The 27,969-nt window shown below is 40.6% G+C and overlaps 1 protein-coding gene across 2 annotated transcripts; it reads left to right on the top strand.

Annotated features, from left to right (window-relative positions):
- Window positions 1-20: 20 nt before the first annotated feature.
- On the top strand, window positions 21-27,924 carry ABCB10 (ATP binding cassette subfamily B member 10). Of its 2 annotated transcripts, none has more exons than XM_066994054.1 (13): window positions 21-522; window positions 10,343-10,543; window positions 10,881-11,083; window positions 12,891-13,025; window positions 14,043-14,189; window positions 14,992-15,127; window positions 18,743-18,838; window positions 23,021-23,230; window positions 23,528-23,607; window positions 24,731-24,911; window positions 25,136-25,179; window positions 26,601-26,635; window positions 27,297-27,924. In XM_066994054.1, exons 1-13 carry the CDS (start codon window positions 189-191, stop codon window positions 27,598-27,600), a joined length of 2,106 nt encoding a protein of 701 aa, XP_066850155.1. In that variant the 5' UTR covers window positions 21-188; the 3' UTR covers window positions 27,601-27,924. The 2 variants fall into 2 exon arrangements, with proteins under 2 accessions (XP_066850155.1, XP_066850156.1); XM_066994055.1 differs by lacking the exon at window positions 21-522 and adding an exon at window positions 5,181-8,982.
- Window positions 27,925-27,969: the final 45 nt, after the last annotated feature.

Here is a 27,969-nt window from a genome sequence, read left to right as displayed (position 1 = left end):
CCGAGGTGCGGCCCCGCCGGCGGCCGGGAGGAGGCCGCCAACCGCAGCCTTATCAGCGCGCCGCAGGGCCGGCCCCGGCCCGGGCCGCCGCGGGGGTACCGGCCCCCGGCCCATGGGCGGCGGCTGCTGCTGCTGCGAGGCGCCTCCTCCTGCCGCACACCGGCGCGGCGGGCACCGCCACCAGCGCCATGTCGGGCTACGCGCCGCGCCTGCCCTGGCTGCTGCCGCTGCTGCGGCGGGCGGCGCCGCCCCCGTGGGCTCGGGCCGCCGCCTTCAGCGCCCCGCCGCGCTCCGCCGCCGCCTGCGGGGCGCCCCCCGGGCCGCCGCCTCCGTGCCCGCCGGGCCGCCGCCGCCTCCTCCTCCTCGCCCCGCCGCGGCCGGCCGGCGGCGCCCCGCGCCCCCTCAGCGCCGCCGGCGCCGAGCCGCCCGGGCCGAGGCGGGGGGAGGCTGCCGGCGGCCCGCCGCGGCTCCCGGCCGGCAGGCTGCTGGCCCTGGCGCAGCCCGAGCGCTGGAGACTGACAGGTACCGGCCGCGGGGCGCCGCGGGGCGGGGCGGGGGGGCGCCCGCAGCCGCCCTCCGGATCCTCGGTTCGAGGGGGAGGCGAGAGGTCGGCGAGTCCCGCGCGGCCAACGCGGGGCTGTGCGGTGGGAGTCCGCAGGGTGCCTGTGTGACAGCAGTCCGAGTTACGTTTGCCGGGAATTGCTCGCCTAAAACTTTTGAAGATGCTTTTAAAATGCTTTACTTCTGCTGGGTTTCTCTAGGGTGAAGTCAAGCTCCACAGTCACGTATTGCACCTCTCACAGCTCAGCGTCCTCTACACCGAGTAGAAACAAACTGCTCGCGGTATCCCTTCTCGCAGGGATCATGGCATAATAGCTCCTCGTAAAAAGGCGATATCCAACGGTTGTGGGTTTTATTGCTTTTTTAAACACCTTAATGGTGTGCAGCTCGTGTGCTATGTGGCGGCATTAGTCCTGTAGGGCTGCAAAACATAAAACGCCTTAATTATGTGGGGCATGTGTGTGCTTTGTGGCAGCGTTAGGGCTCTGCAAAGCACTCGAGCAGTTCCTTCCCACTGTGGATAAGTGGTGTTCCTCTCTGTTACCTTTATTTGGTAACAGCGAAGAGGTGCGGTGGGTAGGCTTCTTCGAAGACGTGTCTTTGAGGAATGTGAAATACTCTTGCAAGTTTTTATTCATAGTGGGTAGCTACAGAACCTCTTTATGTATTAGCATTACACAGCCAAAGTAACTTGGATCCAAATTAATATTAAAAAAAAAAATGGTCTCTCTATGTCATGAGCACCTGCTTCATGCAGCTAATGCAGTTGTCTTGTGTGTGCGGGGTGAAAGCAGGGAAAAATTGATGGATGAAGGGAGTAAAAGTGGTGTTCAGTAAGGCTTCAGTCTTGCTCGCAGTTATTTTTCTTTGCTGGCTTATGAACTAAAAATTAAAATCCCTTTGCCAGTAACTAATGTTCAGCCTATTCGGATTTTGGTGAAGAACCGATCAGAGATTGCCTCCTGACTTCCAGAGAGGTTCTTGTTTGTTTCCATGCAAAATCTGCAAAAACAAAGAGCCCAGTTGTTTTAAAGAAGGGTTTTAGGGTTCAGAGGCTCAGAGCTAGCTGAGAACTCAATTTACCACTGAGTACAATAGTGTGCAATTGTGTTCTAAAATAGGGCTAAGTATCCATCACCTGTGCAGTATCCTGATGTTTTTATCTAAGTAAATTGACTGCCGCAGTTACTAAAAATCAGCTACATGCAGTTTTATCTTTTGAGATAACAAAATGGCCTGAATTATTTTTTTTTTAATTAACTTGATAATACCAATTCATGAGAATGGGGGGGGGGGGGGGGGGGGTGCAGAACATGCAGAAGTAATAACTACTTTTTTGTTTGTCTTCATTCTGGGAACAAAGTGAGTTTATGTAAAATTTTTCTTCCTTATTGACACATTAATTAAAGCAAAACTTCTGTTGTGAAGTTGTAATAGAGTGAGAAGATGGAAAAGCAAACAAGGAAGGTACCTTGGGTCGTTTTAGAGAGCGGGAATAAAAAATATGGGTAAAAATGCTCTTGTAGGTGGTTGTAAGGAAATCACATATGTGCGTTGTATCTAACACATGTTAAGATACATTTTCTCTTGTTCCTGTAATATCTTTATACTACAAAACTAGTCCTTACAAACTCAGCATCTTTTACCTGTGTTCTCTAAGGAAAGAGAAAGGTTAATGGCTTCACAGTGTGAGACAATGAATCTAGGGTGAAACATTTAATTTCCTCTTCAAGCCCATGTAGCAAATGCAATGGGATCTCTTAAGAAGCTTACAGGTGCAGTTTTGTTTTGCAAGAAAGTTGAGCTCTTCCAGACCTCCTGCAGGTTACGCAGCCCGTGGCTGGTAACAGAGGCTTATGGCATTGCCCCCGTGGAGTCGTGTACCTCTTCCGTAATACCGGGCGGCAGGGGCTGTTCTGCCCCGTGTCATCCCACCCTGAAGTTCACAGCCTCAGAGGATGGAGCCCTTGCACTGATGTCAGGGCTAGGGAGCAGGGGAGGATGATTTGTGAGGAAGAGCAGCTTGTGCAAGACGAGGTTCACCTGGATGGGTGCAGGGGGGGGACATGGTGTCAGCTGAGGAGGTGCAGAAGCAAAGGGGAAGGTGACTTGCCCTGGCTGGCACCAGAGGAGGTATTTTCATCTTGTTTTACACACAGCCTCTTCCCCATCTGCGGGCTCAGGAAGCAGTGGTGTGCTTTGGCCTGACATTGCTGTGTACTGGCATGCAGCACCCCCTGCAATAGTTCCTTCACAGAAGGAGGTACTGGCCCTCCAGAGTCCATTAGAAGGGAAAATAGAAGTGAAAATTACCAAATATTGTACTGCCAAAAATACACACGCACACTTATCGCAGCGTGATATACCCTATCTTTCATCCTCAGTTACTCCTAGAGCTGGGTACAGCTTAAACAGGACACGTCTGTTAAATTTAGTAGTTCTTAATAACAGGGGTAAAAAGATGATTAAATACTACAATGGGAATCTACTCCATTAGTGGCCACATTTTTGTGCAGTGAAATTACGAGTTTTTTAATTCTGTAATACCTCCCAGATTTAACAAAGGTGGAGAGTCATTTCAAGAATTCTTTATCTAATGTTGTGCGAGCAGTCAGGTAAACTGGTGTCTTCAGCTAAATTCAGTTCCCAGGGAGCAGGATATAGCCATCGCTGAAATTACTAAATCCCACTATGTTTGCGAGGCCACAAAAATGCCTTTTCAAAATGATCCTTTTTATTTCTTCCCACCTCCTTGTTTCTCCCTGTGAGAATCTGTCTGTTGCACTTCATCCAAACCGCACGCCAAGTAAACAATAGCTCTATTGAATTGCAGGGTAAGCACAAGAAATTTAGAAATTTTTAATCCAACAGCAAAGTGTGCCCTTTTCCTGTATAACACGGATTGAATCGAAGTAAGAAGGTTCGGTTTGTACTCAGGTCTTCTCTAAAGATGTGCTCAAAGTGTTATTTTGTAAGTTTCATTTTAGAATTTTGGGAATCTTTTTTAGTAGCTTTTTCCCTATGAGTTAGGGTTGCCGTGAAATGAGAGGAATGCTGCCTTGTTCATAATCTGTTTCTTCTGTACTTTGAAGTTATGCCAGGTGATGCACTTTCTCATACTTGAATGAGGAATACTTGAATTGCTGTAGATTTTCCTTTTGTAATTTTTAATAAGGAATAAATTGCTATAAAAAACAATTCTTAAAGAAAGACGATTTAAAAAAAATAAGATCAAAATATTGTACCCAAGAGTACCTGAAGTTTTTACATTTCTTTGTAATGTAGTTCAGAAACTATTTTAATAACTTACTAGTTCCTTTGATTGGAGTAGTGAACAGCTTGAATTTATTTTATCTTTTTTTGTACAGAATGCAGGTAGAAATATGGAGCGCATCAGTTCTGAGTATTACTACCGGAAGACCATAATTTTAGTTATTAAAAAATGTCATCTTGTACAAGCATTATGTCAAGTACTTGAGTAGGAGTATCTTTGAAAACTTATTTTTTTTTAGTTATTTTAGGAAGTGAAATCAGGCAAATAATATGTATTTAGCTTGTAGTAACACTTGCATGGTTTAATTTTGAAACTTTTGTTCTTCCAAGTTTTGCAGCATGATTTTGAACATCAGCAGGCAATCCACGCTCCGTTTTAAAGATATGTGTTTACTTCTCCATTTAAAAATTAACTAAAAGACAGATACGTCTTTGAAAAAAATCAGTTTTCACACACTCACTAAAACCTTGATGGTGAGTCAAATTAATTCTGTACTGTGCATAACAGGAAGGAAGCTGGTGGGAGCCAAGGCTTAGAGGCACCAGCATGCCCTTCTCTTCGGAACTTGGATTGAACCCGGCGCTTGTAAATCTTGCTGTTTCGTGCTGCCACCCAGTAGCTGGGACATTCCTGGCCGAAATTTAGGTTCACTTCTCAAGTCCGCGTGAGTGGCCACTGTTTTCTGGTACTATATTGCGATACTGTAAAGCGGTCTGCTTGTCTAAAAGCAACTCAGCAATCGCACCTTACCTTGAATTTTCTGAAGGCAATTCTTGTGGTTTTAAAATTGTAATTACTGTATGTATGATATTTACAGGGGTAACGTGCTGATTGTTTTTTCATGTGCCGTGTGCCTTTTGTAGAAATTGAAGAGGCTGAATTCCCTCTCAGTTCCCTCTCTGAATTCCCCCCAGCTTTTCTTCTGATTTTGTTGGGGTTTGTTATTGAGCTTAAAAAAAAGATTTGAGCAGCCTTGTAGCTTTATCACAAAAAAAAAATCAACTTCTTTGGCCGGTTGGTGACAGTTCCTTATCTTAAGTTGGTGGGGAACTGTTAGTGAAGCTGTTTCGCTAGGACGTTGCAGAAACAGTAGCTGCTGGCCTCTGTCATCGATTAGGGGCTTAGGACTTTGTTTGTCTGGGAAATGTCTTTGCTGCACTCTCTGTTTGAGTGAACTGTGAAGATAGAAGGAATAATTGCTAGATTGGTCTGACGTAAAGACTGTCTTCTACACAAGATATATATGAACAAGTTAAGTGCTTTCATTTTAAACATGTCAAAAGTAAATTAAAAAAAAAAAAGCCGTACTTCTCCTGCAAACCTGGAGTTATTTTATAACTTTTTTTACTTTCCAATGTTTGGTGGTTAGAAGCTTGGCTGATTTTTATAGCTGAGGAAAATCAATATCATGAGAAAACAAAATAGAAATTTTAAATACTTTGCTATTGGAAGGAAGTCTGTTTTTTAAATATCTCTGATTAAACACTGTGAGCCCATAATTTATTTTTTAAGCTATTTTAACGTATAGTGGTAAATACTAAGAAACTTCTAATACTTTCCGGCTTTTCTGAGTGAACTCTGTACTTCTGCTGTACCTGAACTACAGACAGGTCCATTCTCCTGAAATAATAGCCCAGGGAAGGTGCTGAAAACATACAGGGGATTCTGGCCTGGGTAAATAAATGGGCCATCCCTTTGTAGTGGGTTTTGATAGGACAATAAGCTTTTCCTCTCCCCTAGCTCCAGCAAAGTAATTGCTTTTATGTTCTGTGTGTGTGGTTTTACGTTTTGTGTGTGGGTTCCAAAGGTTTTCCACAAAGGCAGAATACGGTGAAGAAGAGGCCTGTTTGTGACAGGCTCTTTGCGAGTGTCTTAGAAGACCAGCTTGAGGTACTGTGTGTGTTGATAACAACGAATTGTAAAACAGAGATACCATACTTCTTGAGAGAAAGTGCAGGCGCTTCCTTACAGTCGGTTCGAGTCAAGCCTCCGTCATTGCTCTCAGGCGCAGGTTTTGCACAGCTGTGCAAGGGCCTTCAGGGAGGCAGCGGGCCTTGCTGCCTCCTCCTCCTCCTCTCCTGTGCAAAGCAGCAGTCCTACTTGCTCCTCCCTTGCTTGGGCTTCCTCAAACCACTGTATTCTGCCTCTCTCGTTAAGTATCTTCTCTGAAAGCTCTTCTACAAACCCTCTGTAGCCTGTTGTTATTTCGTTTGCTCTGTAGCAAAGGACTCCTGGCAGGTCAGTCCTGCTTGCTCACGGGAGCCTCGGTGAGGAGCTCCTTACGATGATTTCTGTGAATCCCGAACATGTCATGACTCGAAGAGCAGGCTTTCTTCAAGATGATAGACTTCCCTAAGTTGCATCATGTAAATGTGCTGAGCACAAGGGATGCACCCAGCCGATACTCTGGGGCTCTCTCCAGCACTGGCATCTATCTCTCTGTGCCCTTCAGACCCTGATCTTATTCCTAAGAGAGACAGGCTATACCTTTGAAATAACATCTCATTTAATTTCTGTTCCACAGCAATTTTCTCTGAGAGTTTCTCCAAACTGTTGTTGTATAATCCTGGTCAGTCAGATGACCCACAGTATGCCAGCCTTTTCCTGAGCTGTCTTAAAGATATTTTAAGTTGTGCAACGGTATTGTTGGTGTACCAAAGAAAAAAAAGTCTTTGTCATTTTGGAACTTGAACTGTTCTTTTGTGCTTAAAAAAAAAAAAAAAAAACACTGATCCAATAACCACATCAAACTGTCTTTAGAATCCTCCAATAAAATTTTTCTAAACCCCATAATCATCATAGAAAATAGTAACTTGCAAGATTCAGCATATTGACCACACCTGTAAATTAACACACCTGCACTAAAAGGGCTAGCAGCTTTCCAGAATGTACTGGATGTGTCTTATACAGCTGTGCTGTCAGACACACACTGTATTTCTCCTGAGAACAGTATTAGAGTTGTTCTTTAATAATCTAAAGAGGACTATTAGAAAATACTTAATTGCTGACAGTGTATTCTGGAAGAAGATTCTATCTTGAAATCATTATTTGCAGAACTGCCTCTTCACAGTGTTGATAACAGCCATTCAGCCTTCCTGCATAATCCAAAACTAATTCCTTGTGGCCAGGATTCCCCAGACAGAAATGTACTTCAGCTACCCAACAAACACGGAATTTATCAGTGGGCCTTTCTACTATAAAATAGCAATGAATGGCCTGATCTCCGTTTGTGTGCGATAGTAGACTTTATTCACCACGCCAAATGCATTTGTGGAAATTCAGTATTAATCTTAAAAAGTCCCTATGTATTTGAATAAAACTGCACGGATAACTAGTAAAGGACAAGCGTTCTCAGTTTCTACTAGAAGAGCATCTCTCACAAATGCAGAGCTCCGTCCTGCCAGCTCATGTTCAAATGAAACCAGGAAAATGCGTGAAATATTCCGGGAGGTAACATCTGTAACCTTACTGAATAGGAAAAGCTAGGTACTGCATTCATTTGCTGTGTCAACATGTGTTGCCAAGCATCATTATTGCGTTGTTTTAATGTTCTTTGTCCCTTGATTGACTTGAATGATCTTGATTCATCTGAGGTCAAATCTTTACGTATTTGTGTTTAAAATTGCTTGCAAGCCTTTCTGGGAGAAGGGCTGTTTCTTCGCTTTGTACTCTTCCACATACTGTACGGGGTGAGAGGGATGCTCTGGTAAGGACCAGTAAAATTAGAGATTTTCATAGCACTCTTGGTGGTGTTCTTGCATGTAGAAAACGGGTATTATGACCCTTCGGAGTCACTCTGTCCCTGTTCTGAAGAGAGATTTCTGATAGCTCTGGCTTGTTATTGCTCGTAAATGCCCCAGTTTATCAGTTGGTGGCCAGTCCTCTGTGCCAAGAGTGTGTCTGTAGTGAAATGAAGTTGCAGATCTGCTGTCAAAAAGCAAACACACTTTAGCTTTAATAGAGAGCATGCTGATCTCTGCAGTGATAAAGGCATCACTTTGCACAGCCATCTAGGTTTCTGTGCAGGCAGACGAGCAAAATGTTTGCTTAAGATTTCCAGCAGGGCTTCTCAGCTGCTCCTGGAGCCAGGTCGCCTTGTCTTTGCCTCTGTTGTCCACCTGATATAGCTCTGGGTTTGTAAGTCCCATTGATTTGCTTCACATTTTCTTTTTCATCTCATAGCCTGCAAAACTGATGTTCTCTAAATATATATGTGTTTTTATATATTTTTTTTTCCAGAATGCACTATTTCATTTGACACAATCTTCTAGCTAACAGAGTAGGCTGTGTGAAATGAATGCTATAAAGTTTACTCTGACCTTTTTTTCTGTCAATGACAGCCTCCAGTGTCACCGAAGTGTCTTCGTATCTGCTTGCTGAACACCTCGTACTCCTCCCTTTGGCCACTTATCACAGTGACAGCTCTTCTTTGAGCGGGGAGATAGGACTGTTTGCTGATTACTTTTTCTTTAATTAGTCGACAGTTTAAAAAAAAAAAAAGATCAACAGCTTGGCATCTGTGCAATTTTCTAGTTATTCCGCTGGTGTAATCAAAGTGAGAGTTTCAATTATGGAACCTCATTTTGCATGTGATTTGTGATTAAATTGTTATAGACGTGCATACTGCTTAAGGGGAAAATTAAAAATAACACTCTGGATTGTGTGAGCCTTCATTTTCAGGGCTGCAGTGTTCCCATATATTTTTGACACTTTGACTGATATTGCAGTAGTTTAGTAGTCTTCAGTTTGCATTAGGTACTGGTATTTACTTTTGGTTCAGTTAAAGCTGCTGGAGGTAATTACAGTGAAATCCATGCTATTCATGAAATGAAGAAGAGCTGAAGGTAAATCCAAGTCAGGAATGCCGTACCACTAGGCAGGCGTAGAGGAATTTTAGCTGTACGCTCCTTTTTCTTTGCTGAATATTTATGTATGTAGCTGTCCAGTTCCATCCATAACTGAGAAGAGGGCTGGACTCATGGACACCGAGCTGCTACACAGCACTGTGACTGTAAAAGCAATGCTTTTGACCGTCTTCCCCTGTCTTATAGAGCAGCTTTTCCTGCCAGGAGATGACCCAGCCTTGTTGGATTTTTCCCTGCTGCTTCACAAGCTGAATACAGCCCTGCAGCCAGCCTGCTAATAAGGTCACTTGTTTGTGTGAAGCTTTAGCTACTGAATAATATGTTCATGAGACTTGTCTGTGTCATGGGTTACATAGGTTTGCAGCAGCAGTCTTTTGCTTTCTACTCTGGCTTTGTACAGTTTCTGTAGCTTCAAGCTAAAGCGTTTGCTTCAGGTGGTGGTGGGTATGCAGTTCTTTATACCTTGAATTCTTCATCATAAATGCACAGCTGTATTTACGCTTAAAGTAAAAACTGAAACAAAGCTTTCCGTGTGTGTGTGTGTGGAGGTGGTAAGGGGCATCACAGCCTCTGTGACAGATGTGAGGCATACTGCTCACAGCAGTGCACTGCTGGGGGCTCTCTGCTCTTGTCATAATAAAAGCAATAACAGAAGCTCATTAAAATGGAAGGAAAACTGGGACAACTCCAGGATTTGCAACAGAGTTCCTTTTTGCCTTTAAAGACATTATCTGCTAGTAGTTTTATAGTAGTCCCTTGAATGGTTGCTCAAAGTGTGGGGTTGGCTGTTTGAAAATTATGCTGTATAAATGGCGTTGTTTGTTGTGGTTCAGTGGTTTTCATATCAGGTTTGTTCAGTTTCCAATCAAGAGGATTTTTTTCTAGCTCTCAGCCTTTCAGGCTTGGCTTGCCTTCTCAGAATCAAGCTGTGTTCTTGGCTCAGGAAAGTTCTTTGCAGAATAAAGTTCGTAAGGCTAAGTCTTGGTCCAGTGCAATTTTAATACGCTGTGACACAACTTCAAACAGTTACACAGGTGATTTTGCAATTCCAACAGACTTCTGTTTGTACGTACACTGTTTTTCTTTGAGACCAGCAATAGTGAAGAGTAAAACAAAAATGTATTAAATTCTTGCCCATCAAGAGTAAAACACATTTATTTGCAAGTAAAATTGTATGGTTTAGAAGGTTCTCAAATGGATCTTTACTTCAGTCCATTGTTATCTCAGACTACTGGAAGCCTTAATATGATGATATGGTAATAAACATGAATAATGAAATACAAACCAAACTAGAGTGAAGGATTGTTTGTGAGATATGGAAAACTTACTGATTGTTGTGCTGTCTAAGTGTGGAAAGTTAACTTTGTCGAGCGTAAGGGGAAATGTCAGACAAAAGGAACAATTCCAGGGCTGTGATTATATGGAGAGGCTTTCAGGATTTTAATACGTGCCTTGCCTAAGTTAATTTCTACAGTGACTTAAAATATCCCATTCAGAATGGGGCCTAAAAGAATGTTGATTATTTAGTGCTGGCTCTCATGAGCTTAATAGAAATTTCAAGAGAAAAAGTATTTCATATGTATTATTAACGATCTTGCAAATTCAGACTCTTTTTCCTTGCCTTTTCCATGTTGATTTGCAGCTGCTGTTGGCTTTCTGACAGTTTCCAGTGTCATTACCATGTCAGCCCCTTTCTTTCTGGGGAAAGTTATTGACGTTATTTACACAAATCCCAGCGAAGACTTCACGGACAGCCTGTCCAGCCTGTGTGCCTTGCTGAGCGGAATCTTTTTATGTGGTGCTGCTGCTAATGCTACTCGTGTCTACCTCATGCAGACTGCAGGTAAAAACAAAAAAGTGGACCTGTGAGTTACCTTGTTTTCACAGAGTCAACATATCTAGTGATCTGAAATGAATTCTTGGCACTGGCTAAGAAATTGTCATGGAATCAGTACCTTTTCTTACCAGATCAAAGGTATATTAATAGTGAAAAGATAAGCATGCTGAAATAATTGTTCAGTTTTGTTTACTGTTACGTGATATCTCAAAGCTCCCCCTCCAGTGGTATGTTAAAACTCTGTAACATGACTGGTTCAGTGTTGTAGAGTTCAGCGATTTCTATATGGCTGGTGTGTGTAAAGTCTTGTATGCCATGCTTGACTGCCTTCTGTTTCTGACAGGACAAAGAATTGTGAAACGTTTGCGAACAACCTTGTTCTCCTCTATTCTGAAGCAAGAAACTGCTTTCTTTGACAAGACCAGAACAGGAGAGCTGATAAACCGCTTATCTTCAGATACAGCGCTCTTGGGCCGTTCGCTGACCGAAAACCTTTCCGATGGGCTCAGAGCAGCAGCTCAGGCATCTGTGGGGGTTGGAATGATGGTAGGGTGGTCTCCTCCTTGCTTGTTGCTTCTTGCAGTTTCATCTTTGTTTCGCTTCTGTTTGGTAATGTGTGAATGCCATTCAGTCCAGCAACTGTTGTGTGTTCTTGGATCCAAGTGTATTTCATTCGTTATTAACGCATACAATAACCTTTGTGCGCTGCATTGCAAGAGATGGTGTGCTTATAGCCACTTGATGTTTATTCATGAGCCAAAATATGGAGCCAAAAAATGGAGAACGAAGGTTTGAAATTAACTACTCTTGTTTCCCTAATTTATCAAGTGAAATTATAGACAAATAATTGAACTCCATTCTTACTGAAGATATTAAAATAAGTGATAATGTTCCCATGATTGTAGGTAGAATAAGGTGTGAGGGGCCTGATGTGAAAGTCGTTGAAGTTTGTTGATTCTGGGTAAAGCCTAGGTGAGCAAAAACAGCACTGAACTTCAAATTACCACTGAAGATTTTTATGAGTGGTAGTCTTTCAGCTTTAATCTGTTAATAAAGAACATAGAATCATATAATAGAATCCTAGAATCATCTCAATTAGAAAACACCTTCAAGATCACCAAGACCAACCATCAGCCTCCCATCACTAAACCACGTCCCTTGCTGCTATATTTAGGTAGAAAGCATGTTAGCAAAAACTTTGGTGCAGTGCACCAGTCAATATTCCGCAGTGGTCAGTTGGTTTACATAAAAGTCTGACTTCCCATGTTGGTTTCTGTGGTATGAGTTTTGTTATGCTTATCTGAGAGAAGATATGCTGGTGGCAATTATCTTGAATGAAAGTATGGTAACTTCTGCCATCTACCTAGTGATAAAAACAGAGAGCAAAAAATTTCAATACAAATAAACAAACAAAAACTTCCAAGACTGATGTTATTAGAAACAGGTAACAGTTTCCATTATGAAGCTTTAAAGCTTTAATGCTTTGTTGCTGATAACAAGTATGGTTTTCTGTCTTTATCTAAGCCAATAGAGTCTAAGGTTTATGGTACCATAGGTTAACTGGAATAACCATATATAAAACACCTTGCTTAAAAATGCTACTGTGATGCAGTCTTAAAAAGTGGACTATAAAGATTACCTAGAAAGAGGGATTATTATAGAATAATTATAAAGCCTGTCAAATCAATTTTGAAATTTTTTTTTTTGAGATTTGTCTGGTTTGATTACAGAAAGCAAAATGAAGTGAAAACATATTAGATCTAATGTTAAGAAATCATGAAAAGAATCCATTTAGGAGCTTTAATGATGATTGCTGTTACGAGTGATAAGGTTTTGCAACATTAAATCCATTATTCCAGGTTATGACCATGAGTGCCAAGGAGTGCTGGTGACTCTACCTGTTCCTCAGTTACCTCAAAGTACTGTATGATGTTTCTCTACTTGAACTTTCTGTATTACACCATTTATTTAAAAGTTGTGACAGCACTTCAGAAACTATGTAATAGCTTGTGTCTTTCAGCATTCCCAGGAGATTTCCTGGTAGGCTTGTTTACTGGCAGGTTGAGACACTTCGCTAAGCCCACACAGCGAACCACTGAGAAAGCTGGAAATGAAATCCAGACCACTTGACTTTTAATCCTTTGTTCTAGCCATGGGATACATTCCCCAAATGCTATGGAGGAATAGATATTTCGCCTGGAAGAAATAAAACATGATAAATGAAAGCGTGGCAGCACTAAATTACAATCTTACTAATTTCAGAAAACTCTAGTGAGGGAAGTTGCAATTCAGTACTCCAGTGGCTTATTTTTAATCTGAACATAAACCCCTGATACATACCTTTTTCTTCTAGTTTTTTGTGTCTCCTAGCCTTGCTGCATTTGTTCTGAGCATTGTGCCACCCCTGGCTGTCCTGGCTGTGATTTATGGAAGATACTTGAGAAAACTTACTAAAATGACCCAAGATTCTCTTGCAGAAGCAACACAGGTAATCTTGTAGCAGATAACTTTCTAGCTAACTTCAAAGTTGCTCTAGTGTACTTAGGTTAGCATCTCTGAAGTTACAGATATTCTGAAGATAATTGTACTGTTCGTTGCCCTAAGGCCTGCTGTGCCTGTAGTTTTGCACCTGGACAGTGTGAAAGCTAAACTTTAACACTTATCCATAGATCTCAAAAACAACAGTGCTTTGGGGGGTGGGGTGGGGAAACAAACAAAAAAACCCACTATCCATACATCATAAGGTGCCTTGGGAATTAAGAAATGTGCATTGTGGAAAGGATAAGGAGATTAGGCTAGAACTGTGTGACAGCATCAAAAAAATCAATCTGTGAAGCCCTGTGTAATTTAGTACCTGGGTCTGACAAACACTTTTCTCGGACTATGGTTATTAGCTTGAAGCCATCAAACTCATAGTTAAAATAGCCGTAGTTGTCAGCTGTTGTAAACTTGGAATGTCCTGAATAGGACTTGTGTAAATTGACTCTGCAGTACAACAGTTCTCTCTTCTATTCATCTCCCTTGTCCTATATCAAAAGGAAGCTCACGTCTTTGAAAACCATGCATGGGAGTTCACATGAACAGGCAATTTTAGTGTTCTATTCAAATCTTCAGGTTGAATGGGGTGTGGATGAATAATTATATTTTAATCTCATATTTTTAATCCCAAAAGGGGCCTTGTTTTTTGTCAGACCATCACAATGTCTATTAACAACTTAGTCTAACTGGTTACAGTTGAGGTCATTTTAGAATTATTACTTTGCTGTTTATAAGTTAAAATACGGAGTTGGAATGGGGCATTACTAGTTTAAATTAATTCCCAGTGCTGCTTTGTTTAAATGAGTGGAATTGTTTCAGGAAATAACTGCAAGGAGGGCACGAGAAAATTTCCAGTGGTATCCGAAGGAATGTATTTGGAGATACTGGCTTAACTCTCGAATGGTCTATAATATGAACTTTCAAAATTCTGTGTCTGCGTGTATTTTTGTTTTTTGCTTTAATCTAGTTAGCTGAAGAGCGTATTGGAAACATACGAACAGTTCGAGCCTTTGGGCAAGAAATGGCTGAAATGCAGAAATACACCAATAAAGTTGATTATGTGCTACAGTTGGCTAAAAAAGAGGCACTAGCTCGGGCAGGCTTCTTTGGAGCAGTAAGTATGCCCTGATGAAAGAAACCAACCATGCTATTCCAAGCATCAATTATTTTAATATTCACGAGGATACTTACAAATCTGCAAATAAATGAATTGAGTGTAAATTGAACCTACATAGAAGTGTGGGAATACTGGACTTAAATCAGTCTAAATTGCTGTGAAACTGCACCCCAAGATGAAGTGGTATGATAAAGCAAGTTTAAGCCTCAATTTCTGCCCCACACCTTCCCTGGCACTATTTATCTAAGCCCATAACTTTTATTCAGGGAACTAAACCAGTGGAAACCTTTCACCCACCTTTGGTGTTTTACAGGTTTGGCTTCCTGATGAGATGAGCACCCGTGCCAAGGAAACTGGGGAGTGCATGGATAGGGGAGGGGGGATGGGATTGCATTTTTCTGTACCGCTTGCAGTGAATACATTTAACAGTTAAAACTGCAGCCTAACTGCAGACTATCAACTCTGCTCCTTGAATTATGCCAATGTTTGGCATTCCTTTCCATCACGAGGAATGAGATTTTTCTTTTTTTTTTTTTTTCTTAAAAGGGGCGGTGGGGTTGTTCTTTGAACACTTGTTGGATAACACACCGTAGTGCTGCTGGGCTGTTCTGTTGGGCTGTCAGCTCGTTTGGGGTTAGAGTTGGTTTTGTTTGAATTTAACTTAGTACTCCAAAACTATATATACACTTAGTATGGGAATTGTTTTATTAGAAGGAAAATTCTGAAACAGCATTTTAGAGGATGAAGTTTAGGATGTGTGTGACAAATCTCACTTTTCCTTTTTTTTGTTTTTCCTTAGACTGGTCTTTCTGGAAACTTAATTGTCCTCTCAGTCTTGTACAAAGGAGGATTACTGATGGGCAATGCCTACATGACAGTTGGTGAACTCTCTTCGTTCCTTATGTATGCCTTCTGGGTTGGAATAAGTATTGGAGGTATGGAATAAGAAATTAGATCTTGTTCACATCAAAGCATTATCGTCAGTATGGGGGCGGAAGGGAAGAAGCTCTTAAAAGATCTGGCTTACTTAAAACGTCTTCTCAAAATGATTTTCCCAAGAAATCATACTTTTTTTTATGAAGAGTTAATGAAAATAGTAATTTATAACTTAATGTAAGCTTTATATGTTCCCAAAAGAATACAGAGGTTATTTTTTTCAATGTGGATATGCAATAGATAAGTATTGCTCTTGTTTTCTTTGGATCTAAACTAAGATATTTGGCATGTTTTTTAAAGAAATAGTATTTGTTTGTTTGTTTTAAAATGGTTTCCTGTGTTAAACGCAGTCTAGTTAGAAAGGCATGTAGAATTTACCTGTAACTCAATATAAAAAGCGTCTTGAGCTGGAAAAAGTAAATAAAATGCCAGCAGAACACTACATTCTGGTGCTAACCTTTTGTTTTACCTTTCTGGCTGACTCCTTTCTGAAGCTCAGACTCTGTAATCTACTGGCCCAGAAACAAACTGTTCATCTCTTTGAGAGAGCAGTCTTCACTACTGCATGCAGGCAAAAATGAAGATAAGGTACTTTGAAGCTTGATAACTGATTGGAAGGGCTCTTCTTTAAAATGAGTGTTGCTTCTGATAGATCGGCAGGGCAGTGCAGCTCATCTGTACTCCTATTTTCTAAGGCAAAGCCTGATATCGTGGGAAGCACAAAGATGTGCCTGAAGGCAAAATTCACAAAACCTGCTTCCGTGGATATCAAAGTCGCTGTGGCACCCATTCCAACCACCAAAACCCCTATCTTCTTTTTGAATCATTCAAGTCTGGTCAACAAACAGATACCTGGCACTTTGAAAATGTGGGAAAAATGAATATTAAAGATATAAAAATAATGTTAGGCACACTAAAAAATATGTTTGACTAATATCTGCAATAAAAACATATTTTTAAATTCTACTTAAGATTAATTTGTGTCCAGTTCTGGGTTCCCCAGTACAAGAGGGGCATAGAACTACTGCAGCGAGTCCAGAGGAAGGCTGCGAAGATGTTTTGAGGACTGGAGCACCTGTTGTACAAAGGACAGGCTGAGAGAACTGGGCCTGTTTTGCCTGGAAAAGAGGAGTCTGAGGGGAGACCTCATCAATGTGTATAAATATCTGAAGGGAGGGTGTCAAGAAGATAGAGACAGTCTCTTTTCAGTTGTGCCCAGCAACAGGACAAGAGGCAATGGGCACAAACTGAAGCACAGGAAGTACGAGTTGAATATGCACATATCACAGCATTTCTTTACTGTGAGGGTGACAGAGCACTGCAACTCGTTGCCCAGAGAGGTTGTAGAGTCTCCTTCTCTGGAGATACTCAAAACCCGCCTGGATGCCATCCTACACAATGTGCTCTAGGTGATCCTGCTTGGCTGAGGGGCTGGACTAGATGACCTTCAGAGGTCCCTTCCAACCAAGGACATTCTGTGATTGAGGAATACAGTTCTGCACAGAGCTCATTCTCAGAGTCATAGAATATCCTGAGTTGGAAGGGACCCACAAGGATTGTTAAGTCCAACTCCGGGCTCTGCACAGGACCACCCAAAACTCAACCCATATGTCTGAGAGCGTTGTCCAGGTGCTGCTTGAACTTGACAGGCTCAGTGCCGTGAACACTGCTCTCGGGAGCCTGTCCCAGTGCCCGACCCCCCTCTGGGTGCAGAACCTTTCCCTAACCCTCAGCCTGACCCTCCCCTGTCCCAGCCCCAGGCCGTCCCCTCAGGTCCTGTCGCTGTCCCCAGAGAGCAGAGCTCAGCGCCTGCCCCTCCGCTCCCCTCGTGAGGGAGCTGCAGGCCGCCATGAGGCCTCCCCTCAGTCTGCTCTGCTCTGAGCTGGACAAACCAAGGGACCTCAGCTGCTCCTCAGGCATCTTCCCCTCTAGATCCTTCATTTTTGTAGCCCTCCTTTGGACATTCTCTGATAGTTTTATGTCCTCCTTGTGCTGTGACACCCAAAATCGCTCACAGTGCTCAATGTGAGGCCGCCCCAGCACAGAGCAGAGCAGGACTATCACTTCCTCGACCAGCTGGCAGTGCTGTGCCTGATAAACCCCAGGTTTTTCCTTTTGGCTGTCAGGGTGCACCGTTGGCAAGTTGAACATGAGTCATCGACCAGAACCCCCAGACCCATTTCCATGGGGCTGTTCTCCCATCTCTGCTTTGTCTACGTCTTCGTGAGGTGACCATGCTCATCAAGTAACGGACCAATATTATCTCTGGTCCACCTTTTGCTGTTAACATGTTTTAAAAAGTCCTTTATATTGTCCCCCACAAGTACTTGCTAGTTTCAACTCAAATTGAGCTTTGGCTGCTTGAACTTTCTCCCTACACTGGCAAACAGCAACACTGTAGTCCTCCTACCTCAATTCCAGTGGCAGTACGCTTTCTTTTTCTGTCTGAGCCATAGAAGAATATCTCTGCTCAGCCAAGTCAACCTTCTGCCCTGCCTGCTTGGCTTCCAGCATTTTGGAATTGCCTATTCCTATGTACTTAAGAGGTGGTACTTAAAAATTGACCAGCACTGATAGACCCCAATGCCTTCAAAAGCAGTTTCCCAGGGAATCCTGCTAACTAGTTCCCTGAGCAACCTGAAGTCTGCTGTCCCCATATTCAAGGTTGAAGTTTTGGTGGCAGTTCCTTGAAGAATAAATCATCAGTGTTATCATCCTGGCTGGGTAACCTATAGACTCCCACAGCAAAATCCACCTCATTTGCTTGTCCCTTACTACTTACCCAGAGGCTCTCAACTGTGTCATTGTCAACTGTGAGCTCTGTACAGTCCAGCCCCTCCATTATGTACATCATGGGGACTCAGAAGTAAAGCTGTTGTGCCACAAGGTGCCTGCCTTCCTTGACACCTACAAACAGAAATCTGCTGAGCGCTAAGTTTGCTTAGTATATGTCATCATCAGTACATACAGGAGTTCATCCAGTGAGCTGTGAAGTTCGTCGTATAATCTGGAACATTGCCCCTTCTTGTGTTTGCTGTAAGCGTTTTCTGTTTACAATAGTTTACTGTAAGTGTTTTCTATCAAACACTGAAGACAGGTGGCGAAAATTGAAAACATTTTCTACTTAGTATTTGCTGTCCATATTATACAATCTTATTTTTTATGAGTGGTTGTGAATATGCAAACCTGGGTGTCTCAGTTTCAAGGGGCTGTGTGAGACTCATGCCTTCTCCTCCATGCTGTGCTATAGACTGCAGAAGGTTTGGGTTTTTCTTCCAAGTAGATAGCTTCTCGCCAAGGCCAGTGCCTTGTGTGGCCACCTTTCAGATAGTGCTCCGCAAAGCATGCTTTGCTTTTGAATAGACACAAGCTTTGATGTTTTAACTTCAATTTGTTTCCTTCAGAATGATATTTTTTTTCAAAGATACAAAAAATGGTGAATAAAGGTTGTTGGTAGCTCTCAAGTGAGACTAGATAGGATTCAAACCAACAAGTCTGATGATGTATTGGAGTAAGAGATCCCCTGTGTGTGTCCAATGCTTCAATGTTGATATAACACAAAGTTAATGTCTCCTAATGTCTTCCATTCATAATTCTCTTCTGATTTTGTTTAGGTCTAAGTTCCTTTTATTCCGAACTAATGAAAGGATTAGGTGCTGGTGGACGTCTATGGGAACTTATTGAGAGGAAGCCCCAACTTCCATTTAATGGTGGGTCCTTGGTTTGTTATTGTTTATAGGTTGACTTTCCTCTGTACTTCAGAAAGAGGTGTGTAATACTTAAAGGTAGTATTAACTTAAAATTTTCAGAAAGAAACAAGATACAATGGTAACTTTTCTGCCTTTTCCTAACTATGAAACAGATGATGAAAATTTCCTTTAATTAAGCTCAAAATTTCTTTTGTTTTGTTTTCTTCCTTTTTTTAACTAATTCAGGATATGCTTTTAAATATATTACTTTGAAAGTTATGTGACTGAGGACATGCTCATTTCTAGCTCCTTGCTTTGATGTCAGCACCGCTTTCTCTTGGATCAGCTTTAGAGTTAAGAGTGGAAGGAAGAAAAAGAAGGGAGGAGCTCTGTATGAGATGGCTGTATTTCGTATTTTCACTAAAAGGCTTACCATGCGCATCTCTAATGGCTAAGAAATTAGCAGTCTGAAAAAAGAAGCTTTCAAAAACAGGTATTTTTCATTAAGAGTATATCAAGTTTATGAAAATAATTCATATCAATCCAGTGAAAATGGTTCCTTAGCGTCAACTTGAAACCTCACTTGCAAGCACAGACAGTTTGATGCCCTTGAGCAGCATGCCAAACTGAACTTTTAGCTTTTCTGCTGTAGGAGTTGGGGGGCTAAGATATGACTAGGGAATTAAAAGAAGGAAGGGAGCCGAGATGGAAAGTCCTTCTTGGGAGAGCATAGGATGTACAGGTACAGCAATTGTGACTTCTGAAATAATTTACGGCCCTCTCCTCGCAGTAGCACTGCCCACATTGCCCTCTTCTTTAGAGGGGGGAAAGAGCCATTCTGGCACATGGTTTACCTAAATCACCCATGGGTAGGGGAGTTATGGGTCTCTTTGCATGAGCAGCTTGCCATACCAGGCAGTCTCCTTGCCTGGCGTGTGTGGTGTTGGACCTGGTTCCATGGGCATAGTGTTTTTTTGATATAACTACAGTGTTCTAAGCCATGAACAAAGAAGTTTTGAAGGGGAGGTAATGTCCTTGATGTCCTTGACATTGCTGGGAGTGTGAAGAAAAACATTTTTTGTGACAAATCAGTCATTCACATCTGACTTTTTGTGGGCTGCTTTAGGCCTAAAGATAGATTTGCATGTCTGAAATCACATCTGTTTTTATCAGTAGGTTTACAGAAAAAAGTGCTCACCTTTGAGAGGTGTTAGGTTTTATAGAGGAATAACTTGCTGATGTAGTTGTCAAATTCCCAAAAGAAGATACGCAAACACCATCTATAAATCTGCCTTTTTGCCCGTGTAATTTTTTTTTTGTCAGCAACACTTAATTCACAGCTCTATTTTTTAGAAGCCACACGATGCCTTCCAGTGTATAAACGGCTTTTGCTTGTTTCAAAGTAGTTCACTGAGCTGCTTGTAGAAGACAATTTCTGTGTGAATTTTTCTTTCATCAGCTGCATTGCATTAAGCAGAAATCATACACAAGTTTTGTCCAGCTCTGCATGCTGATAACAAATGCAATATAGTAGAGTCTAGGTGAGCTGTCAGCACTGTAGTTACTCTCTAATCTTTATCTGGTTCTCTAATTTGGAAACTTTGTAAGGGCTAGCGTAAGAGGAAGAGGAGAAAACATTCAACAGACCTAACAGATTTTTTGAGTGAGCCATGGTTTAGGGAACTGAGTTTTATCTTTGAGTTGTTTGATGCAGAGGGGTGTTTTTGAAATACTCAGCTTCAGTTGGTTGTTTTTTTTTTTTTTTTCCCAGCTTCTGTTTCCCTGTACTGGAATTACTGGGGTTCTTAATTTGACTGACACCAAGGCACAGTCTGGGCTTTGTCTCATTTCTCTTCACAGCTGCAAGCCTGTGTCTGTAGGATGCTTTTCAGTGCATAAAGGCCTTACTTAGGCAATTAAAAGTACCATTGTCTCGAATAGATGGAAGTAGAGACTTAGAATAAAACCCATTGGCGCAAGAGGTAACCACCAACTGGAAGGGATAGCTAGACGTTCCTGTCTTTACTAAGGAAGTTACCTTAAACTTCCTACCATGACAGAGAATTATCCAGTGTTGCACTGCAGCATGCTGTGCCCTATATAGACGTAGTGCAACTGTTGATTTCATCATCATTTGGATGTGATATTTTTTTTTAAATATGGATTATTTCATTGGTCTTCATCTTTATGGTGGTATCGGGGCAGAGTAAGCAGTAGTATTGGGGAAGAAGTTGGCTTTCCCCCTGAAGGTATTGAATTGTTTAATTATACCAATCCAGAAAATGTTATTTATTGTATAGAGTGAAAATAAATTGGACAACGTTTCAGACATCTACGTTGCATAGGCTTAGAGAAAATTTCTTTTAGGTTTCCTTTCACTATAAACTAAATACCTAAGAAAGGATATAAACCTTTGTCTCAAGGAACAATTATAGTTGATATATCTACTGTCTTGGCTGCTTAGGTTTTATTTTGACTGAACTCCAGCTATATTATTTTTTCTGGTGACAACAAATATTTCAAGAACTGATGATAATGTCTTTCTTTCCCCCGTCTCTATAATCCAAACATAAATCAAGCACAATCCTGCATATAGCTTTTAGATATTTTTACAAGTAATATGTAGAGGAAGGACTTGTGGTGCCAGACTTCCTGTATTGCAGTAGATTTCAGTGTTGCAGGCCATGTAATAGACTATGCAATAGCTGTAACTGAGAATAAAGATAAGTGATTACTTGTTGGTTTGACATAGTAAGGATTTGGCTGCTAGCAGGGGATTTAGCAAATACATTTCTCTTCCCAGTAAAGGGTTTATGGGTTGTTATGCTTTAGGTAGCAAACAAGTTACAATGTGTATGTCCATAGTTTAAAGTCAAGGAAGGAGTTTAAAATTGCACGTGCTTGCCTTTGCCATTTCTATGCTGCTACCATTAAACTGAAAGTCTGAAGCTTGGGGAAGAGGAAGGAATCTGGGAGAAAGAGAAGCGGTCGAAATGGCTTGCTCTATGAACAGAATGGCTAGTAAAAATCTTGACTGCTAGTGATCAGTGTCTGAGTTCCCTCTCCATCTTCCTCTCCCAGTTACCTGTTTAACCAAATGGGCATGTGATACCATCTGCTGTGGCTGCTTGGGGGTTACATCTGAAAATAATGAAAGCTCAGGGGTGATGTGGCTTCAGCTGAACACTGCTTGGGTATTGCTTTGGTGCTGCCAGTTTTCCCAAAACTGGTAGGAATTTCAAGAGCGAAACTCTGTCAGTTGGTAATGCTGCACCACTGTCAAATTAGCTAACTTTGTATGGACATGTCTTGTTGGGATATACCTGGGCTTGAAGAAATTGTGTTTCTTTGTTTTATCTACTTTTAAGCTTTTTCCAGTACTGTGGTACTTCTTTAAGATAATTGTTAAGTCAAATGTTGTGTTCCAGAAAGAAGTTCCTTTTATTTAACTTCGGCAATCATTCATTCATGCTGGTTTGTTATGGTATTTCACAAACTGAAACCTTAGTTTCTCTGAACTGTTGCATAAGAATTACGCCTCTGGCCTTTGAATGCTCTCTTGTCCGGAATTTATTATGATATATTTTCCAATTTATAAAAATCCAAGTCGTAAAATTAGCCATTTATGCACAAACCTAGCAACAATTTTGTTCTAGTGACAGTTTTTGCTTAAATGCTAAGCAATTAACAGGTAGTGAAAAGTGAACGCGCTTGTCCAAAGGGGAGGGCATTTCAGGTGACTGTGGCTCAGTGAGAGGGCAGTAAGGGATTTGCAATGTTTATCTTTTTGCATCTCTTCTATGGCAACAGGACTTTGGCCTTCAACAGTGTGTCATTTTATTTCATTGCTCCTAATTGACAAATGTAAATTGCTTCTAATATGTTTAAAAATTCAGATTGTACTAGAAGCAAACACCATAGTCGTTACATATTAGCAAGATGCAAATTATTCCTGTTGCTGTAGCAGCCTGAGGCTTCACTGCTGGTGAGCAACCTGAAATTGCAGTCAGGCGTGAGCAGTGCCCCACGCTGATTCAATCATGGCTGAAATATAATCCCTGTGGGCCGGTGTTGTGACTTGCAGCTATCCCTAGGTTTAATGAGGAGACAGATATTTATACTGAGTATCTGTAAAGCAGGTCTAGGAGGTCTGAGCTGATTTTTACTTCTGTTCAAATGTTTCTATTTTATTCTGTCATATAGAGGGAATCACACTAGGCAAATCCACATTCAGAGGTGCTTTGGAATTCAAGAACGTTGAGTTTGCATATCCGACACGTCCAGAAGCATCCATTTTCAAAGATTTCAGCCTTTCCATTCCGGCTGGCTCTGTCATGGCTCTGGTTGGCCCAAGTGGTACAGGGAAATCGACTATTGTATCCCTTCTCCTGAGGCTGTACGATCCTATCTCAGGTATGTTTTGAGTGTTGCTCTCATTTGACAAATGATGCTTTGTGCCTTAGATACACCCTATAAACAAGGAGGGTTCCTGCACTGAGGTCCTGTTGTGACTATCCCACTGATGTAGCGTGCTTCCCTCTGGGGTGTGCAATTACCTTGCAGTGGTGCCTGCATAGCTTTGCCTTTCTGATCTGCCCTGACAAGATGCCAGGTTGTGATTCCCCAGGGGTCTTTGTTCTCAACTGTTCTTTCCGCCTCTTTTCCAGTACATGTCAGAACACACTTGACTTTACTGTTTCTTAATTTAAGGTACTATCACTGTTGATGGCTTTGATATTCGTCAGTTAAATCCACTGTGGTTCAGGACAAAGATTGGAACAGTAAGTCAGGTGAGGAAGAAAAAAATTCTAAATGAATGAAATAATTTTGTCTAAGCAACTTGTGGTGCCTCACTTTTCTTGTTTTTAGCAGTATGTAATCTTGCATCTCAGAGAAAACAATAAAGCTCCTCCTTCTCACCGTAACTGTTGTTATGCATGTCTTATTCTAAAAATAAGTATTCAGAGCTAGCCCCATTATTCTGTAGTCTGTTTTTTTTCTGTAGTCTATTTAATTAGAGAGATACAAACTAGTTGCTGAAAAGAAAAATGTGCATGTGGAGACTGGGAAGTACACTGTCGCAAATTATATGGGTTCAAGTACCTTGATGTTTGCTCTGATTTGTTGAAGAAAGCAACACAAAACTTAACATTTAGTCATGTTTTGTATTAATGGCAGTTACACAATCATATTTTACACAACCATATGAAAAATGACCTGTGCTCAGTGTAATTTCCTTGCAAACACAATTCTCTAACTGGGTATACATTGCATTTCAAAACATCTGCTTTATGTAGTAATGCCACCAAATGCTTTTGTGCAAAAATGATGTTCCTGTGGGCATATTAACATTTTTCTTTTTGAATGTATTTCATTTTATCCAGGCTGGAGTTACCAGAGATTCCATACTATATAGCATGTTTCTTACTTATGTTATACCAGAGCAGACTTACCTTGTTTCAGACATTTTCCCATCACTTGTCCTATCTGACAATCCTTTATTCTATTTTAAGCTTTAATTAAACGCACGAAATGCCATAAAATTTATGTAGAGGTAGTTAAGAGAAGATTCAGTATGTACATGATGATAAGTAGTAAAACATGAAGGGAGATTTTCTGATGTTTGGATGAATAGATCTTTCTGAATTCTTCCTCAAATATTATGAATTGACGGCTATGTCATGTTTTGTCAGTTTAAAAAAAAAATACTTATTTTTTTCAACTGCGCATTTTATTGTTAGGAGAGTTTTGTTGTGTTTTTGTTTTTGTTGTTTGTTTTGTTTTTAAATCAATGAACTTTAACATACACACAATGCTGGGTCTTCTAAGTGGGATTTATGTTATTTGAAATATAGACAATATGTGCATGTAATTACAAATACGACATATTATGTACATCTTTGAATTTTTCAGGAACCAATTCTATTCTCCTGTTCTATTGCTGAAAATATTGCATATGGTGCAGAGGATCCATCTACAGTGACTGCAGAGGAGATTCAGAAAGTTGCTGAAATAGCTAATGCTGCTAGTTTTATCAGAGATTTTCCGAAAGGGTTTGACACTGTAGTTGGAGAAAAAGGCATTCTACTTTCAGGTACATTTTTATTTTATCCTAAAGAAATCTTGCTGCTACAGAGTGAAGCCAAAATTCTATTATTTTTTGTTAATTAGTCTTTTCTGCAAGTCATAGTCCACCATAAATATTAACAAATACTTCTTACATTTCTGTTCCCCTCCTAAATTGCACGTGCCTAATTGTGTTCCGGCCTTCAGTTAAAAGTACTTTATATCTATGAATTTACTGACTTTTTCCCCCAGGTGGACAGAAGCAGCGAATTGCTATTGCTCGAGCTCTGCTCAAGGTAAGACTGCACAACTACTTAACTACTTTGTGGGGAAGGTGAGAGGATTAAAGAGGAGGAAGCCTTTCGATGGGAGGGTTGGAAAAATCTTTTTTTAAAAAAATATATGTACATATATATAAATTTACATCTTTTGTATCAGGGAGTTTGAAAGGTCTGATTGGTTTAAATACAGAAAATTTACTTATGTAAGCGCTTCTTCCTGTCTTTCAGTCATGTTTTTCTAATGATAGTTCTTGCCAAGAGTGATAGTAAATCACAGTATAATGGCTTTCTTTCATAAGACCATGTCAAGGATGAAGGAAGGCTTTAAGAATATGGTGTTAGTAAACTTACATAATATAACTTTGTTCAGTCTCTCTTCAGATCTTTTATGGGTTGTTTTTTTGGCTTGCAGCTTACCAGTGCTATAGATGCCCAGTCTTGATTTTGAGGGGAGCTGGTCTCAATTTGGAGTGACATTAGTTCAGGCACAACATCATGCCTTTTTTTTTTCTTCAAGGGTTGGCATGGTTTTAGCTTTAAGGCAGGCTGTGTGCCTGGAGCCGATACTCAGCTGGAACTTTGAGCCTTGTTGAAGCCAACCTAGATTCCTATTAAATCACCCAGGTCTCTATAGCACTCTAGCATGCCTAGTTCTGCTAGATTACTGGGAAATTTTCATTGTACCATTCTCTTTTACCACAAATGCTGAAAAGTCAATTGCATTTCACATCAAGCACAACTCATAGGAGTAGAAACTTTATTTGGAAAAAAAAAAAGTTGTAAAAAATGAGTTGTTGAGACATGTGTGTTGGGGTGCAGTGCTGTCTCTTGATCAAGTAAGTTGATAGTAAAATCTTCAGACTTTAGCTGAAAGAGAAGGAAGTTTGGATTTTATACTGTAGTTCGGAAAAGAATTCTTAGGCATTTGAATGCGGCTGGTCTTTTTGTTTTTTAATTGGGAAGAGTTCTTAAATACTATGTATTTAAGCTATGGTGAAGTACTGCTTGTTGGTAGGTTTTTGATATTTTTTGATTCTAGACAGTTATATGTAGTAGACTGACTACAAGCAGAGGGTAGTTGAACTCCTGTGAAAGATCTGTGTAACAGCAGTGAATAGGAAATTGAACGTCATACTGCAGTGCTGCTGACTGTACATTAAAAATTGTCTCCCACTGCAGTATGTTTAGTTTGTATCTTTTAAACAGTGATCAGTTAATATGTTCTGTTACTTTAGCTTGCAAAATTTGAAGATGAGTTATTTCCGTTTTGTCCTCTTAGCATGTAGTCTTCTTAAAGTAATGCTTTCTTTGAGTGACACCCAATTCTTTTGATGAAATATGTACTTGGAATTTTCAGCTGTATGAATACTGTTGCTATTGATATGAATATTCAGATGTCGAAGTGTAACTGTAACCAATTTTACTTTCTTCTTTAGAATCCTAAAATTCTTCTGTTAGATGAAGCAACAAGGTAAGAAAGAAAATGGAAACTTAGAAATGATCTATTTGTAAAACTGAGATTTGGGTAGTGTTCCATCTCCTTTATCTGCACGCCCTTGCGCAAATTATCTAGCATCTGACTTCTCCCTGCACACCCCTCCTCCATCCCCCTCCTCCCCCCCCCCCCCAAAAAAAAGGTGTTTTCTAAAAAAAAAAAAAAAAGGTGTTTTCTAGGTAAATGTATTAAGATACCTGTGATACGAGCTTTCTTTATGAAGAGTGGAAGGGATAGCTGGTACAGCATATTACAGTATTTCAGTTAACTCTGTAATGTGCAACTTAGCTTTGAAGCAGATGTTTCAAAATCTTTTTGTACCTTTAGTTTAAATGATGAAGTTGTTAGTGTAAAAGAGATGATTGTAGTGCAGCACAACTTTTTTCACTGAATTAATTTGGTATTATTTCTTCATGCATATTTTTGCATATGACAACAAGTAACTCATATAACTTGGATGTGTGCACTACACATGTTCGTGTAACTTTTCCTGCAGTTCCATTCGTTCAGCTTCACCAACCGTGTCAAGTGTTTGGTGTTTTAGCAAAATACGCCTAATGCAAACAAAACTAACCTGTCCTTAAAATAACAAATACCCTCTTCTCCCCACCCCCTTCTGCTTCTTATTTCTTATTAGTGCTTTAGATGCTGAAAATGAATATCTAGTGCAAGAAGCTCTGGACCGGCTGATGGAAGGGAGGACAGTCTTAATTATTGCTCATCGTCTGTCTACTATTCAGAATGCTGATTCTGTTGCAGTCCTTGGTCAGGGCAAAATCCTTGAGTGCGGAAAACATGAGGAACTACTTGCAAATCCAAATGGACTTTTCAGGAAACTAATGCAGAAACAAGCATTTCTTCAGAATAGTGATGCTTTTGCATTAGATGTACAATCTGGAGAAAATAATCTATTAAAAGAAAATGTACGAGAGAATGTATGAGTAATGGAAGCTTACAAACTACAAAGAATATAACTTATGTTTCAGTTATGTAAAGTAAATGTTATATTTTTCCAAAATGTACAAAATATCCTTTTGAAACTCAAATGTGTTTAAACTTTTTATTGAGAGCTTTTTAATAATTATTGTAACTTTTTAAAATGTCTATCACATTCAGACAATTTCAGTGTGTAGATTTTTCTGCTTTGCGTGTTACGTTAATTGAGACCATTTAGACTCTTGTTTGTTGTAATGCACTGTATGATGATGTGCTGCATTCTCAAGTAAAATCAGTATTTTAAGGGGAATTAAATGTCAAACTGATCATTTTCATGTCATTGTCTCTTCCCTTTTCAAGGAATTTTTGTTTCC

The sequence above is a fragment of the Anser cygnoides genome, chromosome 3 (assembly GCF_040182565.1).
Source record: "Anser cygnoides isolate HZ-2024a breed goose chromosome 3, Taihu_goose_T2T_genome, whole genome shotgun sequence".
Classification (NCBI taxonomy): Eukaryota; Metazoa; Chordata; class Aves; order Anseriformes; family Anatidae; genus Anser; species Anser cygnoides.
This window is presented reverse-complemented; position numbering and strand designations above follow the sequence as displayed.